Genomic DNA, 11,960 nt, shown 5'->3' with positions numbered 1-11,960 from the left:
TTTTGAATACAGAAATATTAAATGATTTAAATAACTGCAATTATACCTAAAAATGAAACTGAAACCGCCAGCAGGTGGCGGCAAATCACGGATTTTATCACTGAACCATTCATTCAGTTGATTCGTTTGAATGGCTGATTCATTCAGGAATGAAACAAGTCTTTATGAATGGGTAATCATGAATCACTGACTCACTAGATTCGTTCAAAAACGCACTTTCATTCATGAATGAAACACCGCTGTGTTTGCTTTTAGAGATGTGAAGCGGCTGAGCTGTTACTTTATTTGGAACTATTTTCGTTGATGAAATAGAGCAAAATCAGGCAGTACGTGTTTATTGAACTGTTGTATTAAATCAATATCACATTTGCAAACTCCTTGAATAATTATTCAAATCTGTCACTCTCCTTATCGCGTCGGCGCACAGAAAATGAGAGCACGCGAGTGAGTTCTCAAGACTCAAAAGTATGTGCAAATGATAAGTTCCGTCATCTGTCATCGCGTTATAAGCGCGGAACCTGCGGAGTAGAATTATTATTAGTAGCCGCAATCCTGCCCCTGAAATTCAAGACCTGCTCTGTGTTCTCTGCTAATAACCCGACTGTGAATGATGCGAGTGGCGTTATGTTGTCAGTGAGAAGCTGCAGCCGTGGTGGGGAGGATTTTTGGTGTGCTGGTGTTCTGACAAATAATGCTACCTATCAGATTATGCTACCAACAAATCGTCAGAACACTGGCAGAACAACAACAATGTGTTACATGTTTCTTTTCCCCTCATTTTTTCCAATTGATGGAAATCCGTCGTAGCGACGGAAAACTTTCATCCCTGAGTAGTATTATGTACATCATACTGCACCATAGTAATATATTTCTGATCATTTCATTAAGCTAACCCGAACTTATATTTTGATGGGTTGCCATGAGGAACTTGTATCTGTAGGTCTATGTAAATGATATGAAGATAGTTTTACTCCAATGAAACTGTCAAATGCTCATGAAGTGAGGAGTCAGAGCAGTTCTGGAGATGTTGTTCATGTATTTATGTCCTCATATAGTGATACGACAGAAGCTGAAATCAACTTCGAGCGTCGCACACTTTGTAAGTGTAGAAAACAAAAACGCTCATCTGTGCCATTTACATACACAGAGACACGCAGAACATGCTGGATTCATATTTAAATAGTATTTTTGCGGCTTAATATTTACAGATACTAGTCCATATTGCGACTCTATTTAAGTGTACTGACCTACTTTTGATTAATTCATCCAAACTTTGACAAATTCCGTGACATTCCGCGTCATACAGTAAATTCAATTTATATGACTGGATTCCGCGATTCCGTCCGCGTTTTCCGCATCGCGGAAATCATAGATAATATTGAGGTGTTTTGCAACTTCAGTGTAACATTAGTGGATTGGGATCTATTGCAACTTAAGCAACGTCTGCTGCTGCCTTACCTTTGAGAGACAACTGATGCGTGATCACTGAAGCAGCTCCAGTTAGCAAGCGCTTTTGGAGTGAGAGTGAATTCCGCATTGATTGGTCGGACTCGTGACTCCCAACAAATCAGATGGGCGGTGGGCGGAGACTGCTTTAGGCCACAGAGTGGTGAGTTCTGACAGGCTGCATCAGAGCCAAATAGCGTGTTTCAAAATTAAGTTATTTTATCGGTTTTGAAAATGACCGATACGATAATCATAAAATGCTTAATATCGGTGCCGATAATCGGTCGACCCCTATATCAAAGCAGCAACTTTTCACCCTCACCCCCATTGTTTAATAACCACAATGCAGGAGAAGATGGCAAAATACATTTGCTCTCCTCACTTTTATACTTAGGTTTTATTTCATCACAGAATGGCACTTTCATCTATCTGCTGCGAATGTACTGTAAATGTTCTAAAAACCACAGGAGACCATTTCTGCTGAAGGCGAGCATAAATGAGATATACATTTGTATAAGTCAGGCTTGTCAGGAAAATTAGTGACAACACAAATAAAGAGTTTTATTAATTATTTGTCAGCAGCAGTGTTTTACTTCTGCAATTTAGCACGGTTATGCTCATATGAGCTCAAATCATATCTGACTTGAACCATATAAGATCACCTTTTCAAATACATGCTTGGCCACGGTTTGGGAAACAGCATTCACATCACCAAAACAAACCAAACTCTGATTCTTTTAGTGTTCTGATTCGTTTGACGTCAGTAAATTTTTAGTGAACTGCACTATTAGGGTTGGGGCGATGTCTACAAAAATTGGGCAATGTCTACAGCGAAACATCGTGATGGCGATGACATGGGGGGGCTTAGGGGGTGTGCCCGAAGCATGAATCCGTATTCAGAAAACGATTGCTAACGGTTACCTGTTACATTACAGTACATAAAATTTCAATTACCACATAAACAGAGAAAGGAGAGATGACTGAGGACGATGGCGAATGATTTGCAGATCCTCAGCACCACTGACAAACATCTAATCTTGTAAAATGTGTGGTAAGTACTGCCGCTCCATAGTATTAACAGACTACGTGCGATCACGATTCGCAAATCTCGAAAGTGAAAGTGAAACTAAAAAGCGATCGTGCATTCAAAAGGAGTTTCAATGCCAGGCATAATAGCGGCTCCCTGATGCCCGCAATTTATATACAGTATAATTACCCAATGTTATAACTGCAAGATAAATTATTAAAACATGTATTTTCCTCCCATCTCGTATTTATTCCCTTTAGGGGTTCCTTAGTACACGTCATTTTCATTTTCTTTTCGAACACGGTATTGGAATGCGGCAGATTGCTGGTGGAATGGGGGGTGGATCACGATGTCGGCTCAACATCGTGATGTCTATCAGCCATCGGCGATGGGCGATGGCATCATCTATCGGCCCAACCCTACAATCGATCGATCATCAATCAATCAATCAGTAAATAAATAAGTACAATAATTAAAATAAATAAATGTATTTGAGTCACTGAGGTTGTAAATAAAACAAATATTACTGAAGTATGTTTACAAGAAAATACTATTTCAGTCTTTCTACTTAAAATATGAATGTCTAATTCAATATGTTGCTTGCCATTTATTTTGTATTCAATCTGTGAAGATTTATTCTATTATTTATTCTATTTGTGAAATTTGCTAGCAATTTCTAAGTGAAAATTGTTTCATTGCCATTTTTTTCAGTGTAGATTGAAGGAAATTACTGGTAATAATTTACAAAGTAATTTAGATTTTTTTTTTTTTTAAGTTTTTTAATCAATTTTAATTCATTCATTCTTTCTTTTATTCATTTTTTTATGTATTTATTTTTGGGAATTTGGACATACTGACTCAACTTATATCCTTGTGAGATTTAGGACTGTAACGATGTTCAATTTAAATGTTTATTTTAATATTTTAATAATTTATTTGCTGTATTTTATGTAAAACATATTCCTTAGTCCTTTTTATGTCCAATATAGTTTTTTCAAACAGACACATACATACGTACATACATATATACATATATACATACTGTATATTAGAACTGGGCAAGTTAACGCGTTATTATCGCGTTAACGCATTAATTGATTAACGCCGACAATTATTTTATCGCACATTAACGCAGATTTTTATTATTATGAAAGTCCGTTGCTCACTGGCTCTGAATACACATACAGACAAACCATGGGTCACAGGAGGGTGTGATGTTGATCAGTACTGGCTTGGGGGGGGCGTCATCAAGCGTCTCAATGAGAGACTTTGGGTAAGACTGCAGCAGCGCTCACGACTTCATAAGTGGGAAATAGGAAGTTTCCGACGGTGCGTGAAGAAGCAGAGAAGTGCTCTCGCTCAGCACAGTGGAGTGCATCGTTTTGTTAACTTTGTGGTTTATTATTTTGAGTCGTTTGGGACACGGTAACACACGGCCCTCTCACAATATATTGCTTTACAGATCTATCACTTTTGCTGCTCAGAAATGTTCACGCAATCATGCTGCAGGTATCAGAAGTGCAGTTAGCGCTCACACTCACTGATCTATATATAACTGAACCACGCTCTGACCCACCTCCAACCGAGCGCGGCACGGAGCGATCACTCTAGTCAAACAAACCGGGCTTTGCCTAGTGTAGTACACCCTAATTATTCTCCCGCATCCCGCACACACGAGCCTCGACCCGCCCATCAAGTGTTGCGTTGGGCCCCTCGATCGTGCAGGTCTCTATTCGGATGGAGCCTGTTATAATGTTATGATCGAGGCTCTGGACTCTGAGCAGAACTTGTTTTTCTATAACAAACTATCAAATATTTTCTATAAAAATGTTAATGCCCTGGCAGTGGCAAATAGCTTTGGTTTTATGTTTAATTTGATTACATTAATGTTATAAGTTGAGATTTACAAGAAATATTTTAACTGCTACTATGTAAAAGGAATACTTCTGTAAAAAAGCACCTTATTTGTTTAAAGTGTTTGCAAACCAAATATTATTGCACTTTTGTTCATATAGCAGTACTTTTAAATGAAAATTTGAAATTCATTATTGAATTTTGTGCATAATGCGATTAATCCCAGCACTAATATACAGTGGGTACGGAAAGTATTCAGACCCCCTTAAATTTTTCACTCTTTGTTATATTGCAGCCATTTGCTAAAATCATTCAAGTTCATTTTTTTTCCTCATTAATGTACACACAGCACCCCATATTGACAGAAAAACACAGAATTGTTGACATTTTTGCAGATTTATTAAAAAAGAAAAACTGAAATATCACATGGTCCTAAGTATTCAGACCCTTTGCTGTGACACTCAAATATTTAACTCAGGTGCTGTCCATTTCTTCTGAGCATCCTTGAGATGGTTCTACACCTTAATTTGAGTCCAGCTGTGTTTGATTATACTGATTGAACTTGATTAGGAAAGCCACACACCTATCTATATAAGACCTTACAGCTCACAGTGCAAGTCTGAGCAAATGAGAATCATGAGGTCATGTGTGAAAAACTTGTTGCATCTTTCCCAATAAGACTCATGGCTGTATTAGATCAAAAGGGTGCTTCTACTAAATACTGAGCAAAGGGTCTGAATACTTAGGACCATGTGATATTTCAGTTTTTCTTTTTTAATAAATCTGCAAAAATGTCAACAATTCTGTGTTTTTCTGTCAATATGGGGTGCTGTGTGTACATTAATGAGGAAAAAAAATTTTACTTAAATGATTTTAGCAAATGGCTGCAATATAACAAAGAGTGAAAAATTTAAGGGGGTCTGAATACTTTCCGTACCCACTGTATATATATATATAAGGAATTCATGTGACACCGAAGACTGGAGTAATGATGCTGAAAATTCAGCTTTGATCACAGCAATCAATTACATTTTAACAGATATTCACATAGAAAACAGCTGTTTTACATTGTAATAATATTTCACAATTTTACTGTATTTTTAGTCAAATAAAAGCTGCATTAATGAGCAGAAGAGACGTTTGACCAGGAATGTAGTTTCCTGGATGATTGCATTGAGTCTGTATGTGTTCATTCATATGCATTCATGCTGAAAACGTTCATCTGTGGTTCCTTCACAGATCTCAGGAAAACATTTGACCAGGAGCCTCTGGGGAAGGAAGTGTCGCTCGAACAGGAAGTGCTTCTCCAGTGCCGCCCGCCAGAAGGAATACCTGCTGCTGAGGTACCGTCTCTCTCTCTCACACACACACACACACACACACACACACAGACACACACACACAGACACACACACACACACACACACAGAGCGCGGCACTCTCCGCTGATGAATTTTATATTGAATTGGAGATTAACGTTTGTTACCGGCCGAAGCAAAGGTAAACCGCTCGGCAGCTGATGTGTAGATAACTCAATCACCTCAACTAAATGTCAGACTTTGTTGAGAAACATTTAGCTCAGTGGCCACCTGTTAATTCCTGTTTAGCTACACACAACGTATCGATTCGGACATCGATTGCAGCAGGAGTGGGCTGTCAGACAAACTCGTCCTAACAACAGCAGAAAGTTTGAGCTAAACAGGATTAATAAGCGGCGGTCGTAAAGGATTTTCTCAAAGCATCCGCTCTTTTCTTCTTTCCCAAATAATCCATCTTTGCCATGACACAGAGAGTGGAGTGGGCTGCAATCCGCCAGCAAAACATCCTCCAGGCAGCTCAAGACACTCAATGGACAGATTTGGAAGGCAGGTTTAACTCGAACGCCTCGTCTCTGTGTTTTTCCTGCGCTTTTAATCATCTGAACACACGTTATGACTACCACCATTAACTTAAGACTATCTTCAGCTCGCTCGCTTCCTCAGAAGACAAGGCTTTAGTGAAAATTACTGTGAAAAAATTATTTGGGCGCACCGGTGCGAGTGACCCGATCAAAGCTCATCAATAGTTGCATAATCCAATTCAAATGAACCTTCTGTGCTGTTTGGTCATTTTTTACTGAAAAATTGTACTTATTGTTTTTTTTTTAATTTTTTTTTTACTTCATCAAAATAAAACTGATGCAAAAAAGTTTTGGCACTTGCTATGTGAACGCACCATTTAAAAAAAAAAAAAATCATGGACATGAAATTACTCGTGGTAAAAATTCTAGTGGTAACATTTGGTACTGCACCCAAACAAAAATATCAACCTCAAATTTGGAACACGAACATGAATGGCTTTGATTTTTTTTCACAGTTTTAGAGTAAAACAGGTTTTGGAAAATAAATATTTCATATAGAAATATATAATATCATTGTTCATAATAATAAGCTACTACTAATTTTTTACTTTACTTTCTTTTTTTTTTTTTACTTCAGCAATAAAGTGTCTTCTTTAAAAACAGACCAATCTTAAGTCTGCACTCCAAAGCATTTAAAATGTACGACAGTTTAAAGGGGTCCTATTATGCTCTTGTACAAAGTCTTGATTTTGTTTTGGGGGTGTACTAGAACAATGCCTGGCATTGAAAGTGCTTTAGAGTGGACGATCGCTTTTTAGTTTCACTTTCACTTTCGAGATTCGCGATTGCACGCACTCTGTTTATACTATTGAGCGGCAGTACTTACCACACATTTACGTAGGCGGGAATTATTTTAATAATATTCTAATGGGCCGCTTTGTGACATCACAAGACCCGTAAAACAATGCTGTAGTCCAAACGAGCCATTCGCTGTAGTTCTTGAAAAGGGATTTAAAAAAAAAAAGAACTATCTCCCTTTGGAGTGGACTTTGAGATTTGTAACTTTGGAGATCTTTTTCATGCCCAAACATACACACGGACTAAAATTAAAAAAGTGAAAAAACATAATAGGACCCCTTTAAGTTGGAAAATTCATGTCAGGTCTGTGTTCAAACAGTGGTTAACAGGTAATAAATGGATCGTAACTATTCCATAAATATAGTTTAGTACCATAAAATCTCCTAAAAATACAAAATATTACATAAAAAAACATTATCAAACTAAAATACAGCAGATTCATGTCATTGAAATAAACAATAAGTGGACTGCCACACAGGGAGCATCAGGAGAGTTAAAACTACAACTTCAAATGCATCTGCAGATGATGTACGTTTTAGGCACAATATTGTCTGAATTTCTCTATTTCAGCAACAAAAATAGTTTCAAACAAAGTCACAGCTGAGCTGCTGTGAATCTCAGAGCAAAACATGATGAACGGATCTGCGTTTTTGAATGAATCGTTCATAAGGACACTGAATCAGCTGAATGAATCAGCTGCCTTAATGAATCGACTGAATTGATGATTCAGTGACAAAGACCAGTGAATTGTTGTTTTAGTTTAATTTATTAAAAGTATTCAATTATTTGAATCGTGTAATATTTATGTGACTGCTCAGAAGGTGCACATACATTTTTTTTGACTGCTTCTAATTTGTTTAGCATGGAGTCCTGGAAAAGTTAAAGCGGGACGTGTTTATATAAGCACCCCGGATGTTTAGAGCAGAATGGGCCGTTACGTTACAGATGCACACACGCACAGTGTCAGAAACAAACAACAGGGCTTTTATTGGGTGAAATTGCTGGTGGAATATTGTAGAGCAGTTGGAGCGTTTGGTCGTGTGCAGATAAGCGGCGTCTTTCATGCGGCGCTGCTGCTTTTCACACAGGTTTGGATGTTTCCTTCTGAAAGATCACAGAAGGACCAATCGGCTTTTTGTGGCCACGGGGAAAGTTGTTTATTTCCTGTTTGGGCTGGAAAAATGGGGGGAAAGTGAAACAGGCTTGTATGCGAGTTGTGAGTTATGAATGCACTCAGAAATAAAAATAAATACTGTATCAATGCAAGGATCAGTGCAAGTAAAAGTGCAGGGTTATGTGATGGTGTCAGCACAGATCTGTTGTGTTTGCTGAATCAATAAATGTAAACCTTAATGATCAATAGAAAGTTCAAAAGAACAGCATTCTTGTATAAACCACCTACCTTTTAAAGTTTTCCCAAAACTTGCAGTCATAAAAGGATTTCACAATCAAACAATAAAATAAATAAATTTTTAAGCTAATCTAGAATTTAAATTTTCAGCATTTATTATTATTAATATGTAAAATTCTTGCAAACTTGTTCCATTAAAAAATAATATAAAATGTAAATTTTCAGCATTTATTATTATTATTTAGTAGTAGTAGTAGTATTGATTATTTTATTTTATTTTTGCACTCCAAAATAAACTAATTCAATCTTACTTGAATATATTTATTAAAGTAACTGGGAGAAAATTCCTGTATTTTTTTCTCAGCACTTTATATATTGCAGAAAAACATAGCATCACGTTTTTTTCCAACATCATGCAGGTCTAGTTTGGTGCTTTACTGAATAATTTATTAAATCCCTGTGGATAATGATTGAATATATGGTTTAGCATTCATTCATTATGGAATTTTCATCAGTTGGATTTAAGTCGAAAGCTCGTCCAGCAGCACTTAACCAAACACGGGCTGCGTTCAGTGAAACCCGCGAGCGCTGGGAGTCAGATGAGACGATCTCTGATTGGCACTGGAGAGCTTTTCCTTTGATTGGCTCTGAAAGGACCCACGCTTGACCTGGAAAAGGCGAGTGAAGTGACCAGAAGCCAGACGGCTTTATTGCAGGTGGAAATGCTGACAGAACAAATGGGCCGTAATCAGAAGGGAGCCGTTTCCCACCAAGTCCACAAACTCAGGGAATGATTTCTTCCTTTAACAGAGGAAGGACCTTTCTGGCAGCAGAAACATCTCACTCTCGCATTAAAAGCAATTTGCGTCGGGAAGATTGTACATCACAGATGGCGCCCGCTTCATTTCACTTGGCATATTCTGCTGAAGTTATTTTCTTCCTTCCATCATTTGTTTGTGCCATTATGTTTCTCAACTCAAACACGATTCGATCCGAGTCGATTCCATCACATATCTATATATCTCTGCTGGTTTTCTTTTGCATCAGGCCTTGTATTGATAGTATAGTTGAAGCAGTGTTGTTTTATTTTATCATTGAAATACTATTATAGTTTGTTAATATTTAGAATTTATATTCAAATATATGGATAATATTGTTAATATTTTGATATATATATATATATATATATATATATATATTCTGCTTTCAAGTTTATTTAAAGTTTTAGTAATTTTGTTGTGTGTTTTCGTAATTAGTTTAGTTTTAGTTATTTTAGTACATCAAGTTAAACTAACTGATATAAAAAATATATATATAATAATAATTAACAAAAATAAAAATAATATTATACAATATATAAATTATAATAATAATATAATAATACATGTGTATATATAAGTGATATAATTTGTTATATATAAAATGAACGTATATTTAATTTTAGTTAACAATTATTTTAATTTAAGTAAAAAAAAAATTATGGTTTTGGTTTTATTTTTAGTTAACTATAATAGCCCTGATTCAGAGTGAATGCATTCATGCTGCGAATTTCAATTATGATACATTTATGTTTGTCTACAAAGCTAATTTTCAGCATGCGTTTTTAAAGGAATAGTTCACCCAAAAATACAAATGTCCTCAGGCCTCCCAAGATTAGGATGAGTTTGTTTCTTCATCAGGTTTGTAGAAATGCAGCATTGCATCAGTGTCTCAGCAATGGATACTCTGCAGTGAATGGGTGCCGTCAGAATGAGAGTCCAAACAGCTGATAAAAACATCACAATAATCCACACGTAATCCACAGCACTCCAGTCCATCAGTTAACATCTGGAGAAGACAAAAGCTGCATTATATGATGCATTCATATGATAGTTATGCTCTAAATTTTGTACGTTTATATGTCTACAAAGCTAATTTAAGTCATCATTTCAGCATGCATCTGTAGGTTTACAGGTTCATAAAAGCATGCATTTAATATTGTGCCCAAATGTTCATGGCTATATAGTGATATTGTATCGTATCGCTCTAAATGCAAGTCGTCTGCTGTTCAAATCGAAGCGTTTCGCTGTCTCTCGCTCTCTGGTTCTGTGCGTGCAGCACTGTGGAGGACGGGAGGAAAGACTCGGCCAGGTAATGAGACGAATAACAAGTCAGGAATGAAATTACATGGATCACGCAATGCAATAAGAGCTCTTTCTCTCTTGGAGAGCGTAAATAGGACGCCGCAGGTCCGCCGTTAATGACATTCTGCACATTCACAGCGTCATATAACCAACCGGCTTTCTGGGTAATTGCATCCAGAGAGAGAGGATGCTGAATGTACGTGCAAATAAAATAACACAATTCAATTTATTTCAGTCCATTCTGCGATTTAAGAAGTTGCTGAGGTATCAGTGTTTGTACGGCGCTTCTGATGCACAAATCACATTGAGAGACGCTGATGGGTCACGATAACGTCTGAAACTTGAGACACGAGAGGGATTTCAGCTTTGTTCTGAGAAAGTGTTTTAGAGTAGAATTCCCACTGAAGAATAGAACTTAAAGATTATCCTGTCATGGAAATATGGTGAAAAAACCATGAAGCACTGCAGACGACATAATACTCGTAAACAACTTTATATATTTCTGTTTTGTGCACTACTGTTCAACAGTTTGGGACAGGTAAGATTTTTAAAAAGTAGTCTCTTCTGCTCACCAAAATGTTATTTTTAAAATCAAAAATACAATAAAAATTGTGAAATATTATTACAATGTAAATTATCTGTTTTCTATGTGAATATCTGTTAAACTGTAATTTATTTCTGTGATGCGCAGCTGTATTTTCAGCATCATTCCTCCAGTCTTCAGTGTCACATGATCTTCAGAAATCAGTATAATATGCTGATCTGCTGCTCAATAAACATTTCTGATTATTATCAATGTTGAAAACAGTTGTGCTGCACAATATTTCTGTGGAAACTGTGATGCATTTTATTTTTCAGGATTCACAGATGAACAGAAAGTTCAAAAGAGCAGCATTTATTCGAAATAGAACATTTTAATTTGGAACATTATAATTGTCTTTGCTGACACTTTTGATCAATTGATGAATAAATTATTAATTTCTGTCCAAAAACAACTTTTGACCATTTGAATATTTTGCGGTAAGTTTAGAGTACATTGCATTTATGCCACATGCCAGTAGTTTGGTATTGTATTATTGTTTAGGATCTGCATGCATCATTCATGAGATGAGTGGTTCATTCAATCAGATTTCTTCTTTAAAGTGAATGATGCTGTGATTCATCTCAGATCTGCTTCGTTTGACTCTTTAATCCCTGTGGAGTGACTGAATGTTAGAAAAGCTTCCAGAAGCGGAGCAGTGGGCGGCCGCTCTTCAGCTCTGTCGTGAGTGGTGGACGGGTTTGGAGAGGCGTGTGTGTGTCTGTGTGAGTGTGTGTGTGAGAGAGAGTGTGTGTGTTTGTTTGTGTGTCTGTGTCTGAGTCAGTGAGTGTCTGAGTGAGTGAGTGAGTGTGTGTGTGTGAGAGAGTGTCTGTGTGTGTGTGTGAGTGAGTGAGTGTCTGTGTGTGTGTGTGAGTGAGTGA

The 11,960-nt window shown here is 36.9% G+C and overlaps 1 protein-coding gene across 1 annotated transcript in view; it reads left to right on the top strand.

Moving 5' to 3' along the window:
- LOC107559653 (netrin receptor UNC5C-like) overlaps positions 1 to 11,960 on the top strand; it is a 226,112-nt gene that overhangs the window by 141,029 nt on the left and 73,123 nt on the right. Inside the window, exon 5 of the mRNA XM_016243552.1 lies at positions 5,567 to 5,670. Within this exon, the coding sequence (XP_016099038.1) occupies positions 5,567 to 5,670 (104 nt within the window). The remainder of the gene's footprint in view (positions 1 to 5,566; positions 5,671 to 11,960) is intronic.

The sequence above is a fragment of the Sinocyclocheilus grahami genome, unplaced genomic scaffold (assembly GCF_001515645.1).
Source record: "Sinocyclocheilus grahami isolate Dianchi unplaced genomic scaffold, SAMN03320097.WGS_v1.1 scaffold694.1, whole genome shotgun sequence".
Classification (NCBI taxonomy): domain Eukaryota; kingdom Metazoa; phylum Chordata; class Actinopteri; order Cypriniformes; family Cyprinidae; genus Sinocyclocheilus; species Sinocyclocheilus grahami.
This window is presented reverse-complemented; position numbering and strand designations above follow the sequence as displayed.